The sequence below is a fragment of the Pleurodeles waltl genome, chromosome 11, assembly GCF_031143425.1.
Source record: "Pleurodeles waltl isolate 20211129_DDA chromosome 11, aPleWal1.hap1.20221129, whole genome shotgun sequence".
Taxonomy (NCBI): domain Eukaryota; kingdom Metazoa; phylum Chordata; class Amphibia; order Caudata; family Salamandridae; genus Pleurodeles; species Pleurodeles waltl.
In genome coordinates, this window is record NC_090450.1 from 242,206,615 (window position 1) to 242,225,940 (window position 19,326).

Genomic DNA, 19,326 nt, shown 5'->3' on the forward strand with positions numbered 1-19,326 from the left:
TCTTCTAGAACAGTCAGTCCTTGCTTTTTAACCAAAATAAATGTGCATGAAATGCATTGGGACATTTTTAAAAACCAGAACTGCAAGTTCCAAAATGCTACTTACTATGGCCTAAAATACCACAAAACTCTGAAAGTGTCACAAGGCGTAGGGCCAGGTGGCAGCTATACATTGGACAGGATAGAACTGTCCCATATGTATGACATTATTTACTGCAAGCACCTCCACCCGCCCTGATATATTGTTTAAAGTGGCATTTGAAATATTAGTATTTAACCCATATTGTATAAATATTCACATTTTGCAATTTTGGAACCACATTCAAAATGTATGTATAGTGTGCTCAATATAATGGTGTAGACAGCCCAATCATATTTCCCAAAAACCCTCCACGTCATCCCAGAAAGTCTCTTTAACCTCTGCTTGAACTATTTACGCTGCATTGCAGTCTATGGCCCTGGGTAGGAGTGGCCCATTAGACAGGTATTTTTTCCCCAGAGGGTATCCTATACCTCTGATATTGTAACTCTGATGGCAGGCCAGATCTTGAGCACCAACAAAGAAACAGACATTTTGTAAAAATAGACTACAATTTTACATCAACAGGGCATCGCAGCACAGGAGCCCCAAGAGTCTTGAGGGAATTGGAGAAAGCCCATCTCCAACTGAGACGAATAGATTGGGATCAAGCCGAATATATTATTGCGCGGCTCAAACAAATATTATATTGGGGGCAACTGCTGTAGGAAGCTTCTTGCCCACAAACTAAGGGCACAACTCCATGGCAACACCATCAAGATAGTACGTTCCTCCTCTCTGGTAGAAGCGCGTACAGATTCGCAAATCTTAGAGGTGTTCTCCTAATTTTACAGAGCGCTGTACACAGCAGACACCTCCATCACTCTAGATCCATCCACATACCTCACTAATTGCACATTCACTCCACTCTTACAGAGAGACACAACTCTTCTTGACAAACCAATCCAAATAGAGGAAGTGATATGGGCCATTTCCCATCTTACGACAGGGAAGTCGCCAGGCCCGGATAGCTACAGCCCCTTTTTTTTAAATTTTTTTTGCAAAACGTTCTGCCCCGAACTGGCCAAATCACTCACTAGACTTTTTAATTCCTTCTCAGAGACCAATGCCCTCACCTCCAGTATGCAACTATCACTGTAATTCACAAGCCAGGAAAGGATCCGGAGGAGTGTGGCTCATACCGGCCCATCTCCCTTTTAAACATAGATGTCAAGCTGTTCACTGGCATCTTGGTGCAATGCCTCAACCCCTACATCCCCGGGCTAGTGGACCCGGACCAAGCGGGTTTTGTATCTCACCGACAATGCGGGGAGAACACAAAGCAACTCTTACACCTAATAGACAAATCAAATAGGTCGCGCACAGAGTCACTACTCCTCAATATAGACGTGGAGAAGGCGTTCAACAGAGTGCACTCGCCCTACCTCTTCCAGGTGTTGGAGCGCTTCGGTGTTGGACCAACAGTCCTGAATTGGATAAAATGCATATATAAAGAACCCAAAGCGGCTGCCAAGTCAATGGCACGTTGTCTTTGCCATTCCTGATTAGGCGAGGAACGAGACAGGGCTGCCCACTCTCCCAGCTTCTATTTGCTCTTTACATGGAGCCCCTAGCACAGACATTACGGGCCAATCCACTTGTAACGGGCTTTACATTCGGGGGTGATTACCACCTCATTAGCCTCTATGCAGATGACATGATCCTTATGCTCTCAGAACCTATGTTTTCACTACCGGCGCTAACTGACGCTTTACACGAATTCGGATCCACATCGGGCTTCAAAGTGAATGTACAAAAATAGCAAATTCTGAATCTTTGAGTCCTCCCCACCCATGAAGCGGAACTACGCTCAAAACTCCCTTACGTTTGGACGTCATCGCATGTCCTGTACCTTGGCATTGACCTAGCAAATAAGACCACAAAAACAGCTCACAGGAACTACGCTGCCCTCTCCAATGCCGTATTGAAGGACTTGGAGGTATGGAGTAAACACAAACTCTCAGGGTTAGGCAGAATAGCAGCAATAAAAATGACAATCCTACCGCGCATACTATACTTATTTCAAGCAAGCCCCCTTGCCCCGCCACCTAAAACCCTAGCTGCACTACAGTCGGCGATACTTAAATTCCTATGGGACCGGAAACCTGCATGCATCTCACGTTGCACCTTGTATCTTCCTAAGACAGAAGGGGGGTTGGCGGTCCCTTGACTCTTGAAATACTATCAGGGGGCTCAGCTGCGGTTCCTGCGGGAGTGGAGCCACCCGCTCACTGAGAAACACTGGTGTTTCATGGACCAAGCTGTTGCAGGGTCACATATATGGAAGGAGCCCTGGCTGCAGCACAGGCACAGAGCAGTAGGGCTATATTATTCCCTTATCACTAGCACGACATTCCAGGTCTGGGACTTAGTGGCGACCAAGAATGGTCTGATGTCCTTTCCCTGCCCTATGACTCTGATTTGCGCTAAACCGGACATTGCCCTCGGCCTCAAGGCTTTCATAGATGGCATTACGGGGGATGCAAGAGGGTGGGGAGCCTGTTTGACCCGGACGGCATTATACCCTTTGATCGCCTAAAAGACGCTTACGGGCTCACGGAGGCAGATAGGATGACATACTACCAGGTTAGACACTGGGTGCTCCAACAAACGGTCAAGCCCCTAGTGACGAGATCACTCTCAGCATTCGAGAAGTGGCTAATGCTTAAAAAAGGTGACAAACTGCTGGTTTCCGAGCTCTATAAACACCTTACAACCACCACATCAATACGTAAAACCAAGGGACAAAAAAAGGTGGGAGGCCGAGGTGGAGCGGGACCTAACGGAAGAGGAATGGGAAGGAATACACCACAGAGCACATCACACAGCTCACAACATGTCAGGCGCTGAAACAGCCTAAAAAGTAGCAACGTATTGGTACTACACACCTGCGAGAATACATTTGTGGAATCCCACTGAAACTGAACATTGCTGGAGGGGGTGCGGAAGCATGGGCACACTCATACACCTGCTATGGCACTGTCCCAAGCTGAAACGATACTGGAGAAGCATCCTAGACAAAATCGATAGAGTATTCCACACAGAGATTCCCAGACTCCCAACATACACCATCCTTGGCTTACATAACCCTCTCACCTTCCCTCTCCGATCCTTAAGAGGACGGCAGACCGCCCTTGCCCTCAATGTGCTGCCTACCAGACGATATTAGCCCTGTAGGGCATGGATAGGATTCCAAGCCACACATTGTGGCTGCACAAATTATGGTTCCTTTTAGGGATGGAGAAACTATCTCTGTCAGCGAAACAGCAAGTAGCAGAAGTTTCCACATTATGGGAAACCTTTATACATATTTTGGCTGCAGAATTTAATGAAATCACTTGCCCTGCATACTTAAAGACCCTGCGTCTGCTGAAGGACAAGTGATTTCACCCCCACCAATTATAGCTACAGCTACCTGCCTATCTTCTGGGTCGTGAAGGGAACTGGACAAATAGTTTGTGTACTTGTGGGAGTAGGATTTGGGGAGATTCTTGACATAACAGTAGGGAGGAGTTGCTTAATTTTCACCAGTTGTTCTTGTTGACTGTTTTGTACTTAAATGCATACAGGACAATGGTTATAACATGACCCCTTGAAGAAACCCTCATCAGATTGCATGGGAAGGGAGTGCTATTAACGCTGCCGCCTGTAAGGTTGTAGGCATATAATGTGTACCCCTTTTCCTTTAAACCAAAATATCAATAAACAGATTTGATCCACCAACAGGGCCTCACAGAATGACAGCTGCCATCAACTTAGAAACAAAGAAGAGGCACTAACAGAAAAAAAAAAATGTAAACCAGCATCATACTTATTTTATTTGCAAGATGTATAGCGCACATGGCTACCAATCAAGGTTCCCAGTGCTGATCTCCTCACTGAACCTAACAAAGTCCTCAACAAATGGGTTAATGCAGAGGAAGGGGTGGAAACAGCAAAGTTTGAAGAGCTTTGTGGAAGGCTGTAAGTGATTCACAGGTTTTTAGATAGACAGGTAGAGTATTCCATAATTTTGGTTCCAGAAAAACTAATTCTCCTTGACAGGTTCTCCTAATTCTGGGGACCCTCTCGCGGTGCTGGAAACTGGAGCGGAGTAAACGACTAGGATAATGCCGTGAGACCGAGGAGCACAGATACAAGGGGCCGGAGTTGAAAAGGCATTTGTGCATAAAGCAAAGATCTTTAAACTGTATCTGACGCTCAACAGTCAACCAATGAAGAATGTGAAGCGGAGTGGCTTAAGAAGTACATCTAGGAGGATGATGAAGAAGCCCTGCTGGTACATTTTGTACAATCTGAACCAGTTTTAGTAGATATTTTGCAATGCCCAAGTAAAAGGCATTAAGTAGCCCAATCTGGAGACTACATTGGCTCAGACTACTGTTCTGTGGGCAGGTGCTGGAAGATACATCAGAATTTTCTTGACCCACTTCAAAACGCCAAAACAGGTGCTAGCAAATTTATTAATTTGATGGTCCATAATCTGTTTATTGTCGATCCACACTCTCAAGTTTTTAACCACACATATCGATGATGGGGCGCATCCCAAAATATCTGGCCACAGATGCGGACCCCAGAGGTGGGGATGGCTGCCCACAAGCAGAACCCCCATCATGTCTCCATTAAATTTTAAGGAGTTCACATTCATCCAGGATGCTGCTTGGGCAAGACAGCTGTATAGAGGTTCTACCTAATTATTGTCCTGAGATGATAAAGACACCACAATTTGGGTATCATCTGCATAGAAAAACAGGGTGAACCAGTTGGAATCCATAATCTCTGCTAATGGACTCATATCAACATTGAACAAAAGAGGGCTTAAAATAGAACCCTGTTACACCCCATAGGTCAGATGGTATGGTTTGGACCTCTGCTGTTGTGAATGGATATGGAAGCTAGGTCCCGAAAGGAAAGAACTCAACCAAGCTAAAGCTGTGCCCTGTACCCCAACTTTACTCAATCTAGAAAGTAAAATAGCACAATTCACAGTGTCAAATGTGGCACTGAGATCGGAAATGATCAGCACCACTTTGCCCCATTTGTCTAATTGACAGTTCAGGTATTCTGTTACGCCAAGGAGGGCTATGATCTGCCCTAAAGCCTGATTGAGAAAGATGTAAAAAGCTATTTGATTCAACATAAAAAGCTAAGCTTCTGATTAACGTGTTCCTCCAGTACCTTAACCAATAAAGGCAGGAGAGAGATCGGGCAGTAGTCAGGCCAGATCGAGGGGTCTAAATAGTGGGGTTTTTTTGTGTTTTATTTTTTTGTGTTTTTCTTTTTTTTTTTTTACAAAGGGGTAACAAAGGACCATTTCCAGACTAAAGGGACAATACCCTCATTTAAACAGGAGTTAAGTGTTAAGTACTCGCAGGAATTGTTCCATAACTGGTAATGCAAGCTTACACATTATTGAGGGAGGACACTGATTGATGGGTGACCCAGACCTAATAGCAGCTAGGTGGACACCAAATGAAGTTAGGTCTGAAGCATAAAAGGAGTCCAAGGTACAAAAAGTGACCGTAAAATCCATGACTAGATTTACCCCGTTTGAACCTGTAAAGGAGGACTGAATATCCACCACTTTTTAAGCAAAAATTCAGCAACCTCGTTGCACTGAACTTGCATATGGGAGATGGTATGGGCTGTGTTGGCCTGGTCAGAAAGGTTCCTAGCAACCCTAAAAAGAGTTGAAGAGCAGTATTAGCTACCTCAATTTTATCTGAATAGAACATCAGCTTACCTGTTCTACATGCAAGTTGATAGTTTTATAAAGCGACTTGATATCTTGCTTTGTCTTTAACTATAAGTCTGCTTTACTTATAGCAGCTGCTAACTAGTGCCTCTCACTGTTTTCAGTTAAACCCCTCTAAAAACCAGGACACAAGGCAAATTTGGTGCAGTCTGCCAGGACAACAATGAAAAAACTGGACTGTCCTGGCAAATCCGGGATGCCTAGTCACCCTAGCGAAACAACCACATAATAAATTCGATATTGAATAACCACAAGGAAATGTGGACTAACCAGAAAATCTGAGGTACTGAATCCAAGTCCCCTGGTTATTCCTCATTCTTGATCACAGCGATTTCAGGTTCTTTGCCCAGCCAGAGCCCCCGGGAGAAACAAAGTGTCATAGGAAACTAAATGGAAAACATAAACCGGGCCTAGGTTATAAAAATTGCATTGCCTTTCAAGATATCAATGGAGCTGGGATGAGGGGAAAAAAAGGACGCAAAGGTAAATAAAATGAGCAAGAGGGGGCGGAGTAAATTATTTTGAAGAAATAAAGTGAGCAGGGATAATAAAGGAATATAAATCATGGACTGAGAAGCTCAGAGGATTCCTGAAAAGCTGGAAAATGTAACATTCAACCAGCTACCGCTAACAGCATCAAATTCTTCACTGCATCCTTAGCCTTTGACTCCAAAGACTACATCTTTCTCAGCACCCTAAAATTCCACATTGACGACCCCACTGACAACAACACAGCACAGCTCCTCTACAGTATGAGCAGCTTTGGACTGACCCAGTTCGTCCACAACCCTACCACCCACCACAGGACACACGCTGGACCCCATCTTCACCTCCAGCAGCCGCATCGAACACAGCCACATCACGAAACTCACATGGACTGATCACTCCACCGCCAGTTTAGCATCTCCAGCCCCCACACTGTCAAGGCCAAGATGACCAGCTGGATGGACAGCTTTAACACCTCCACCAACCTCAGAGTGTAAAGAATTTCAACGCCTGGATCTCCAATTGCACCATCAACATTGTCCCCATCGAGCAGCATCTAGAAAAAGACCACCAAAAAGGCCATCTGGTACACCCCAGAACTGAGAACAGCTAAACGAGATGGCAAGCAGCTGGAAAGGAAACGGTGCACCAGCAAAGACACCTCCGACAGGGCAGTCTTCAAGACCTCCCTCAACTTCTACCACCGCCTGTTGAGAGCAACAAGGAAAGTAGCCCTAGCACACATAGCGAAAGCAGAAGCAATATCACCAAGGAATTCTAACATTGTTAAGGAATTCTCCAACCGATTGCTAGTGAAAACAACATGACACCCTCACAGAAGCTGTGTGACAACCTTGCCGACTTCTTTTTTCAATAAGATTGCAACCATATACCGAAAATTCAAACCCCAACCTACCAACTTCCATCAACAGATGCGCCACCACCACAGCCAACACCAACTACAGGTTGAACACCTGGAACCTCCTCTCCAACAAGGACACCACCTCCACCATGAAATCCATCCACTTGGAAGCGCTCACAGACCCTTGCCTGTACCACATCTTCAATCCTGGAAACCAAAGGATTAGCCAGGAACTCACCACTCTGCTCAACACCTACATCATCACTGCAACATTTCCAGATGCCTGGAAACCCGCTGAAGTCAAACCACTACTCAATCTCCCCCACAGACCCCAGAGTACTAAAAAACTACTGACCAATTTCCCTGCTCACATACCCAGTGAGGGTACTAGAAAATGTCATCAACATGCAACTCCTGACATACCTGGAGCAGAACCAGCTACTTGATACCACCCAATCCGGCTTTCCCAGAAATCACAGCACAGAGACTGCCCTGATCTTGGCCACCAAAAACTGAACCCTCCTCGACTGAGGAGAAACCGCAGCTCTGATCCTCCTCAACCTCTCATCAGCCTTCAACACCATATCCCACCATACACTAATCAAAGACTCCCATCACATAGGCATCCTAGGGGATGAGCTCAGATGGATTACCTCCATCGTCACTGGAAGAACCCAGAGGGTCGACCTACCTTCTTTCCCCTCCAGTCCAGACCCAAATATATCACCAGAAGTGTCCCCAAAGATCATCCCTCAGCCCCACGCTTTTCAATGCATAGATGACCCCACTAGCCAACACTGTCAGATCCTACGGTCCCAACATAATCTCCTACACAGACCACACCCAACTCAACCTCACACTCATTGATGCCCCCACCACCACCTAAACCACCGTACACAGATGCATAACAAGCGTCACCTACCGGATGAAAGACAACTGTCTGCAGCTGAACACAGACAAGACCGAAGTTCTGATCTTCGGCAACAGCAGCAACACATGGAACAACTCCAGGTAGCCTTCAGAACTAGGACCTGCACCCACTCCCTCAGAACACAACAGAAACCTTTGAATCATCACTGACAACAGGCTTACCACGAAATCACAGATTAACTCTGGCTCCTGCGCCTGCTTCCTCACCATGGCATGGTACGCAAGATTTTCAAGTGGCTCCCCATGCACACAAGAGACACAGTGACACAGGCCCTCATCACAAGCCGACCGGACTAAGGCAACAACCTCTACATAGGAATTGCCACACACATCTTAAAAAGCTTTCAGACTATACAGAACGCTACAGCCAGACTCTTTCTTGACCTTCATCGAAGATCCCACATCCCACCACATCTCAGGCAACTCCACAAACCCCAGACAGAAGCAATGTCAAATTTAAGTTGCAGACTCACGCACACAAGTCTCTACACAAACGAGGACCCACCTACATTAACCACTGCCTCAAATTCCACCAACTGTTCAGAAGACTATGCTCCGCCTTCTTATCAATGCCCCACATTCCTCGGATTCACTGAAGCAGAAGTGGAGGACGATCCTTTTCCCACATAGCAGCAAAAACCTGGAACAGCCTTCTCACATGACACCAGTCCATCACCTCACATGCAGAATTTTGTAGGGCCCTCAAGATCTTTTTTTCAGTAGGGTGCTGGAGTCCTGGAAGCACCGGGATACCCTATCCAGTGATCAGCCATGCTCTACAAATCTTGTTTGATTTGATAGAGTGTAGAGTAAAGGAAATTCAACATGTGTGGAAAATTATTAACAGCACATGCGAAAGCTTTGATAATGGATGTGTGAAAACAAATTAGGTGAGGAGTAAATTTTGAAAAATGCATGTAGCACAGGAACAAAATAAAAAAACTTAACCAAGGCGGTGGGACACAGAGAAATGTGCATAGTAATATTTAAAGAATATGTATATTTAAAATAAAAAGGCACACTGTAATGGATCCATAATGAGTGTGGCAAAATAACGAAAGCGAAGACAAACGTTTGAGCAATGCTTTTGGAACTCTCCTAAAGCACAGAGTGCACCTTTGCTAATCATTAAAATAGGTGTTCAAAAAATAGGACATACAACAATAAACTGTAAATAATGCATGTGGCAAAGGAAAACAAGTGCACACTAAAAGGTGAAATAATGCGTAGTACAAAGCACAATAGATCACAGTAAAAATATCAGAGTGTGTGTGTGTAAACAAACAGAAGGAGGCACAACAAAATAGAAAGTGAAAATCGGGGATTGCTTATTAAAAAAATTACATTGCGTTTTAAGAAAGAAACAAAAGCACAAAATGAACAAAAAAGCAATGACATTAAAAATAAATAAATGTGAAAGGCATGCAGTAAACAGTTTTTAACGCGTGGAAGGAAGAAACGAAAAGAAATTGGAGTCTCCATCACCGATTGAAGATTATTTGAAGTCACATTTCCTCTCGCTATAAAGAGTTATATTAGCGGACGACAAAGGAGCGAGGAATAATGAGCAACACAAAGGTAAGAGTATGTGTAGGATATTTTTGGGGAAAGGACTCCTTTGGAATCGGCAACCAATGTGAGTAGTATGCAAGAGGGCAAACAGACGAAAGCAATGTGGAGCGTGGGGAGGGTGGGATAGGGGAGAAAAGAACAAACACAAAGGAAAGCAACATGGACGGCGAAGGCGAGGCAAAGCATCACGAAGAGCACAGGCAGGCAATAGCAACACAAAGGGCCCAGTGCAACATTAGAGGTGAGAGTGGAGTAAAGCAGCATGGCGGGTGTGGAGGGGAATCAAAACAGCAGAGTAGGGGGGGGTGTAATGCGGGCTGTCCTGCAACTTCAGTAGGCAGCACTGACACACATGCACGGAGACAAACTTCAGACTACATATTCACAGATCTGGCGTGGAGATCTAAGGTGACCTCTTACCCTTTTATCTATAACCTGCTTCTTAGGACTGCATCAGTTTAGAAACAAGCATTGGGAAAGCCGAGGGGTCTCACCTATGTGACTTCTATTGGCTTTATCAATGTTTTTTAGCCCACCTGTTGTGCAGCTGCACTACTATACAACATGGCAAAGAAAACATTTGCAAAGCCAAATAGCTCTACGTTGTGGCTTTTCAATGTTTTCAAGCTAGGTTGTACAGCTGCATGGTTGAAAGGAATACAAAATGCACCATGACATTGCCAGAGTGTTTTTTTGTTAGTTTTTTTTAATTTATTTAAAAAAAAAAAACATTTTTAGCCATGTTGCACAGCAAGTGGGCTGCTGTGCAACATGGCTAAAAGCAAAGCTCTCATATAGCAAAGCTATTCATCATGTACCAAACACAAGTGTTGACATTTTGACAGCATGAGGCTGACGGCCCTATTAGTGCAGTGACTATGTCATACCTCACTTCAGGGAGCCACCCACCAGGATCACCACTGGATCTCACTCCCTCCAGGCACTGTCCTCATTCTCACAGGGGCCTCTAGTCTTGGCAGGTAGATGCCGGGGCTCCAAGCGGGAGGTCTGGATTTTCCTGGGTGATGTCTCTTCTCCCAGCTGAGAGAATGGTTACCTTGATCCTCAGTCCTGGTCACACAAGTCAGAAGTATTGCTGAGCTTTACCACGTCGAGGGACAGCTGTGACTGACTGCTCAACAATTTGGCAGACTCAGGCTCCCCTTTTTACAATCCAGTTCAAGACACAAATGTGATTTATGTTTCATACTTTGAAGTTCATGATGCGGGGGTGTTCCTTTGAAGTGCCCCATTCTCTGTTCGGTCCTTTGCCTAGAAAGCAGTTTGTCACAGCATGAGAGACTTCAACCCAGATAGCCCCACAATGCAGGCCATGAGAGTTCCTTGTGGATCACACTTGAATGTCCACCTCAATTATATAAACCTAACAAAAGGTTGCCAAGGCCCCCACCTCTAATATTTATGATTTCCTGATCATCCCCATCTCCGTCATGGGATGTACCAACACCCATGTGACATTTTAAGAAAGTAAAGGGCTCTTTAAGTGCACTGCGGCGCCTGGCTCTCCCTTCCAGCATTGTGTGGCTCACTCAGCTCTCAGAGAAGTAGCAATACACAAATTTGTCAGGGTGGGGGAGTGGATCCTCCACCTGCCTTCTCAGAGCCCTCGGCTTCCAATATGAACTTACAAGCCTCTATGTATTCCATCACTCACAGACACATATAAATCACGCCACATACACACAAACGTGTGCTGAACAGACGACGGACCAGTTCAATAAGAGGAACAAAAGCTTTTGCTAAACGCAAAGAAATGAAACTGACAGAAAACCCAACCAACAACAAGTAATGAGCTTACCCAGAGCCCTCTGTAAGTATTGGTACTGTCCACAATATTTATATTTGTAAAGAAGAGAGCAAAAGATGTTTGTTGATGAGTCCTAAAAATAGACTAAACAAGTTCCATCTTTGCACAAATGGAAGACTGGCCTCTCCACAGAGAGGACACGCCTCATAAGGTAAGTAATGAGCACTAGACTCACATGTTCGGTTTTACTTAACACTAATTGAATGTGCGGGGTAGGGTGTCTAAAACTGTGTGCAGTTATAATCTTTACTATGCTTCTAGCTACTGTATATTTTTTATCTCAAGAACGACATTTTTAAATTTTGATACTAAAGGAGTAACATCTGTGATAGACAATGCAACTACTAACCCATTAGTGGTAACTGGAGACCACTGAAACTCTTCTATATGTCGATAATGATGGATGTTGTTTTAAAATTGCTTACTTGAAATCTTTTGTGATCCTTCCATAGTTCCCCTTGTCTTTCAGCATTTCAACCAGAGTGGCAGAGGCAGCTTTCACCGTTTTGGGGCATTCCTTGTCATATGAAGCAAGTGACTGCTGGACAACTTCCAAATATTCTGAAATGAGTCATATATATTTTGTTAGCACACGCATGAGCCAGGCATTGTTCCCCAGGCCCCGCTCCATGGAGGGGCTCTGTGATTAACTGCAGTGCTCCAGTATTCATTCAAAGAATGCACGATATACAGTCACAACACAAATGTTAAAAACACATTATAAAGAGGAAGCACCAGCAATAAAGGTGAACGCACAATAAAGACGTTTGTTATTTTTTTTTGTTTCAAGATTAGAAACGATGATTAAATTAAAGTGTCTTGATTATTTTATTCAGTATAAGAACATAACTCCTTTGTGATCTACCCTAAGAAAGACCCACACTGACTTACTGAGCCTGGCTCACAAAATAAAGACATTTTTTTTTAGTTTTAAAGTGGAAACGTTTTTCCCTGTGGAGAAGGGCTTCCTCTCAGCCTCGAGTAAATCTAGGGTCCATTCCCCTTCCCTCCTGAAAGAGGAGCAACTTTGTAACTATTTCCAGGGTGGAAAACTATTGCATTTCAGTTTATGAATGCTCACAAATGAACTTTGTAGTAATAGTGTGCAATCCTCTACTGCTGAAGGATATGTAGGTGGGAGATTCAAAAGCAGCAATAGTAGGTGATGATTTTAAAACAAAATCCTAACATTTGTAAATTTAAATCAACTGCAGGAGACTACGTGGCACTAGAAACATGTGTTCCGTACAGACTTTATTGGCACTTTGGTTATGCAAGTACTGCAGCGGAATAGCTCACATGCTTCCAAAATAAACAATATGTGGCAACTTCTTTGAACTATATGCTAACAGGCAAGACCACAGATTTAGTACTTTTACACAATGACATTTCATAGTCTTTGTTTGAAACGACTTATTAAACAGACATTTCTTACTGGGTATGTACAATAGATCTCAAAATCTTCTGTTTTCCCACATAGCCAACAAATTATTGAGTGAGAAGGCTGAAGCCGCTTCCAATTTTCGGCAATATATATATATATATATATATATATATATATATATATATATATATATGTTTGTCTAAAAATATTACGCAAAATGCTTGGTTCAAAAGCAATTAGCTCCGTTTATAATCCGCTTTTTAGGTTGAGGATTGCTTTTCAAAAATCCTTTATCATCATTGGTAAATGCTTTACGTTTGTCCCTCCTTGGGGCGGTTTTGTTACCGCCTTGGCCATCAATCCTATTACATGGATAATTGCACTTTTGCTGATATGTTTGCCTGCGAGCAAACTTCTTTTTCTTCTTGTGTCTCTTCTTCACGCTCGCGGTGGCCATGGCGCTTTGAATCAGCTCGCTTATGTCAACTGTTTTACTTTTCATTTTCACTTTAAGTGGCAAGAAAAGTCCAGTTAGGAATTTACAACGCTAATAGCTCTAACTCGAGCAAACGTGAGACCCACTGCATTGCAAATGCTTGTTAAGATTTACAAACGTAAATTTAATTGAAACAATGGCAGTTGGAAAAGGTTATTGAAACGTAGCCTTTTTACCATTGATACCTTCACAAATGTGTATATTTTAGAGTCAGAAGCATCAGCTCTAGTTCAGATTAAATCTCCACTTTCATGGATATCAAGATTGCCTATTAGTTATAATGTTGGTCCCTCTTGAACAATCACAAAACTGTCAAGCCAGACTCCCATAAACAAATAATAATTGAAGTAAGAATTAATGCGTCATTATGGTAGTAACTGAAGAACGGCAGTCCCAAAGGACTCCTCTCTGTTCATTTTACAATGGACATGGATTAAAAAGCAAATGTGCTAAAAAAAAAAACGTAAAAAAAAAAAAAAATCGCAGCACAACATATAGCTTGCAATCATAGGTTAATGAGAACATGGACACTTATTTAAATAGAATCCATAACGATGGAATTATGTATCCAGATATCTGGAGATAGGCATCAGATTGGCTGCAGCGAGCTGAAATTTCAACCAGTGGCGTAGCGTGGGTTGTCAGCACCCGGGGCAAGGCAAGTAATTTGCGCCCCCTAACCCGTGGATTTTAGCACTCGCGAGTGCGAGCGCCCCCCCCCCCCCCCCCCCCCCCACATGTTGCGCCCGGCCCCCCCTGCACCCCCCACGCTACGCCACTGATTTCAACAGTGCACCAGTCTTGGTGGATTTGCCAAACTTCGGATCTCAAAATCTCAATGTGGAAACGTGATTGGGGAGGGTGGGGGTGGGAGGGTCACACATGAAAATCACTGATTAGTTTTGGCTGTGAAAGAGAAGACATGCATATTTATTTCCTTCCGAAGACAAAAAAGAAACACTGACTCAGTGAGTCACAAAATGTGCACGCATAGTCAGGGGCATAGCTATCAACAGTGCAGTGAGTGCGGTGGCCCTTTGGGCTAGTGGTGTGAAGGGCTCACTTTACCTCCGTTAGCGGCTATGCTTTTTTTTTATTTTACTAGAAAGCACATTGTACAGATGGGTAGTCATAATAACCTTTCTAAGGTAATGCATGACCTTTACTTACATGTCACTCGGAACTATGCGCACTGCTTACAGTACAGCAGTTTAAAACATGAAGGGCACAGTCCTGGGCTTTTTACTAACGTCAGAGGGGTACCTTGATCTGTACCAGATTATTGTCATTGTATTTATTAGGCATTGAATACAGCTGGAATTCCGGTCATGTACATTTCATGAGGTGGGGAGAGGTCGAGGATGGAAGGGTAGAGTAAAAACAGAAACAGATTTTTGCTCAAATTAAAAGGTCTGCTGTGGGCAGTTCCAATATGCCTATCCATAAATTTCCCACATATGGGGCATATGTCCTTGCTCACAGACTAAAGTTGATGTATACCTCAATGTTTTTATTTATCAATCTGTGTATGAGCAAATATTCCTAATTCAGTTCTGTCACCCCGTATACACCTGAATTTATGGGTGTCAATGCACTTTCATATTAGCAAGTTAAAATTATTTTCTAATATTGCGCTTCCTGGGCTCTCTAAGGTTCACCGCAAGGACTTGGGCATCACTGTGTGTGTGCGTTAAGCCCTCAGTTTGCCCAAGGCCGCCAGGAAGGGACTCAGTCTGCGGATTAATTGTGCCCACTAGCGACAATTACCTGGTACTAGCACTACAAAGTGCCACAGCTGCTTCCGTTGCACAGGACGTGCCAGGGTAAAGCCCGTACCAAGGGCGGGTCCATCCTGAGTCCATCAGCACCAGGAAAAGGCAGGGCCACCCGCCTTGATCCTGGGCCCTGGGATTCCACCGCCTTTGCATCTCTCTTTTTGGATCCACTTCATGGGCATAGCAGTAACCTACTGAAGGGGCCAAATCCCTGATAACCCTTGTTGCCTGGAGGTGTGGAACTAATAAAGGAGGGGGTAGACTCTCCCCTCTTGATCTGGACTCCCTGGTGACTATTATTGTGAACATGGACCCATAAGCAGTGGCTTTTGAGAATCATTTTTTGTGTATGTCGAGCGTTTATTGAACGTGTTGATCCTTGCACCATTCTGCCTTTAATTTAGGAAGATCTCAGTGGTCTAACTGACACGAGGGTGGGAAGAAGGAGGTTGGGTAGGTTTTCTATGCAGCTTAGGCATTCCTTGTGCTGTGCATCTTGGGTCACTGTACTGCAGCTGGGTTAAGGCAGGTGTCTGAACCTTAAGCAGGTCTAGAATGGGTAAGAGTAAGGCAAAAGGCAGTCCTTCGGGTATACCAAAAAAGCCCACAATATCTACTTCCAGCGCAGATATAAACTATGTAGTAAATGATATTGACAACTTAGGAAGTAGAGTCCCTGCTTTGTCGTAGCACCTCTTCAAAAATCTCCGACCCAAACAGAAAGTACCGGACACCTTCAAAAAGAAGAAAGTGACCGCATTACCTCCGGCAGAGAGATCAGTACATGCAGTGCAGTCTCCCAAACCTGTAGCATGCGGGGTCAGTGGAAATGGTGGTGCTGACCACGCACCACTAGATTCTACAGAGGTAAATTATCAATGTATGAGCCAGGTGTATGATTGGGAATGCTCCAATTGCTTTAGTCCACTCCTACACTGAAGGAAGGATAATGAAGTTGAGGATAATAACAGTCATTGTTTAGGGGGGACCACAACGGGGCAGGAACTAGTCAAGTGTGTTTCAGTTGCACCTACCAGATTGAGCTTGTCCAGTTCAAAGTTGTAATTAACAAGTTAGTTAAAGTTTCTATGCTGAAAGAATCAATGGGCAAGCTCACAAACAAACTTGACCTCATACAGCTTTGGAGAAAAGTAAAGTCAGAAGTGGGGGACAGAAAAATCTGAGGTTGCAAATAAAAGGGACTACAGGGGTAGAGGGGGGAAACTCCATGCACCAGGTACATACAGTGGGAACCCAGAAAAAGCCCCAGTATTTTTGTCCATTTAATAGCAGCTCCCAGACAACAGTTGCTCTCAGGGGAGCTGCCTTTAAGGTGCCACCGGGTGACTCCGGGGGAAATTGGTTTGAGGAACTCCTCTAAAACTCAGGGCTTGGGACTAGCGGGTAGGGAGAACAGGCAGTTTTATTTGCCTTGAAGGGATCAGTTTGCGGCCCCCTGAGAGCCCCAGATTGGAGTAGAGGGGGTTGCAAGTACATACTAGGGTTCACTGACCTAGACCCCATGCCCTAAAGAGAAGCGAGCACTCAAACAAATATTAAACCATTAAAGGTTATGGCAAATCTGGTGGAGAAGGATGAAGTATCCATAGCCTGACTTGTGTGGGTAACATTGGAAACCCTAAAGCAGCATTTCAATTTTGCTCTTTTGTCCTCAAATATGGACTTTGGGCCTGCAGTGGGCCCTTGGATTCAGATAAACCCCCTAGACTTCCCTTCAAGAAGGTCAACAGTAGAACAAGAATTTACTACTTCCTCCTGGATACATATTCTTGGCAGTGCGTGATTGATATGAAAATAACTGAAAGACTTGATAGTGGCCACAATGCACTGGAACTAAAATTGGATTGTAAGTATATTGAATCCCATACACATTTGAGAGAAAAATGTTGAACCCAACAGTCGCTAGTAATAGAAGGAAAAGGGTTAAGTGGCATACAATAGAGAATAACATAGCTACTCTAGCACAAATATACTGTGTAGTCCTTCAGACGATCATCGATATTAATGAATATGATGTATATGTATTAACCACTGTTGAGCTGTTTTGTAGGTTGCTGGGGAAGCTTTTTCAGGGGGAAGAGGACTACAATGGCTAGTAACAATCAAGTAGAATGGTTCAATGAATGCTGCAAAGTAGCTAGGAAGGAACTGATGGGGGCCATCAAATCGGGGGACAGAGTTAATGTGGCCTAACTTAAGAAACAATACGCAAGTACCCACATATCAGCCAAAAGTTCCTGTTGAGAGGAAAAATGGAGGGATCGAACATAAGCAGCTAAATCTACAGATAGCAAGCAATTTTGGCATTTGGTAGAAAAAGGTTCTAAACATCAAATTAAGGATAAAAACCGTCATATCCCACTGCAGATTTGGGTAACCCATTCTAGTGCCCTCTATATGGAGGCATGGAGAGAATGGATCAGGTAAAAATGACAAGGGTGTGCCAGATAGTATTTGCACCCCAGCTGATGAGAAGCAACTCAAATTCAGTCTGGCGGATACCAGGCTGAGCCTCACTACCCTGAACAGAGGTAAAAAACCCATATGGACAAAGTACCGAGAGATCTTTTTCTCTCAGAACCCGTGTTGTGGATTTATATTAACCAGAGTTTATTGCAATAGCTAAGGGTGCAGAGATCCCAGAGTCCTGGTTGGGTGCTGAAATAGTTCCAACATTTAACAGGGGTGATAAAATGTTTTAGCAAACTAGAGACAAATCAGTATGATTGATGTCTTGCAGAAACTGTTTTGCAGGCATTTGCTAGAGTAGGTAAAAACTTAAATAAAAGTGGAAGAGGTTTTATCACCACTTCAGGCGGACTTCAGAGAAAACACTAGCACCACAGATCAAATTTTTCACTTCTTGGGTATCCTATGGAAATATGTAATGATAAGAAGGGAGCATGTGTATGCAGTTTTGGTAGACCTATGAGCTGCTTTTGATCTCGCCCCAAGAGTAAAAAAATTTGGGTAGCTCTGGAGCAGATGGGGCAACCAAGGAACATCTCGCAATTAATAATTAGGCTCCATAATAACTACTTCGCCAAATTTGGGTGCAATAGCAAGGGTGACCTGACTGAATGCATTAATGTAAACAGAGATGTACGACAGGGGTGCGTCTTAGCCCTGACGTTGTTCACTTTATATATCAACAGGTTGATAGAATCTCTAGCTGATTGCAATGGTGACCCTCAAGTGATAGCAGGTCGAAAGATTGCATCCTTGTTTTTGCTGTTGACACATAGTTAATATCTAAGAATCCCATAGGTTTACAAAATGTACTTGACTGGTTTTTATGAACCTGAAACATGAGCTGGAAGTTAATTTAGATAAAACCAATTTTATGAGCTTCAACCTTCACAAATTGTTCAGGGGTAGGGGTAAACTGGGATGTTTCCTTTTGGAGCAAGTTAAGCAACTTGACTACTTAGGGATTAGAATTACTAACACCTTATTGCAGTCCCCACAAAACTGACAAGAGCCAACTGACATTTCAGCAGGCAACATCAGCTATCCGTAAGGAACTACAATCTTCCAGTCACTCCTGCAACTGAAATCTATAGAGCAAAGTTCCTGGAAGCAGCGCTTTACAGGGCTGAGCTTTGGGGCTGGAATAGTGTGGGGGCCCTAGAAAAAAAACAGAGAATACTTTTATGAGGTTGATACCTCAAAATGTGCCACTAACTCCGGTTCATTTAGATTTGGGTCTCAAAAACATAGCGCACATTACTGCTTTTAGAACTCTGGCCTGTTGGATCCGAATATGGAATAGCAACTCAACCTCTCCCGATGAAACTAACTGTTTGGGAAATTATTATACACAATCTAAGAGGGTGAATGCCATGGCTGAAATTTGTAAAAACTCATTCTGTTGAGGCTGAGGGAATGGTGGTATAATCCTGAAAGTATACAGAAAAGTTCACTTAAGATCCTCAAGCAGAGATTACACGTTGGACAAATGGTTAAATCATGGTACTGTGGGGGAGCTCACCGGGAGGTTTTTGACCTTCAAAGATCAGTTGAAATGTGAGAGCATGCTAGACCGAATCAAACACCCGCAGGCAAAAAGCCTATACCTGGAATTTAGACATGGCATCCTTCCACTGAATGGCTTTTGTAGTAGACGGGCAGGTAATTTC

At 43.8% G+C, this 19,326-nt stretch overlaps 1 protein-coding gene across 1 annotated transcript in view; it reads right to left on the reverse strand.

Annotated features, from left to right (window-relative positions):
* The window catches only part of LOC138265619 (putative serine protease K12H4.7), a 313,417-nt gene that overhangs the window by 216,030 nt on the left and 78,061 nt on the right, over nt 1-19,326 (reverse strand). Inside the window, exon 4 of the mRNA XM_069213485.1 lies at nt 11,937-12,072. Within this exon, the coding sequence (XP_069069586.1) occupies nt 11,937-12,072 (136 nt within the window). The remainder of the gene's footprint in view (nt 1-11,936; nt 12,073-19,326) is intronic.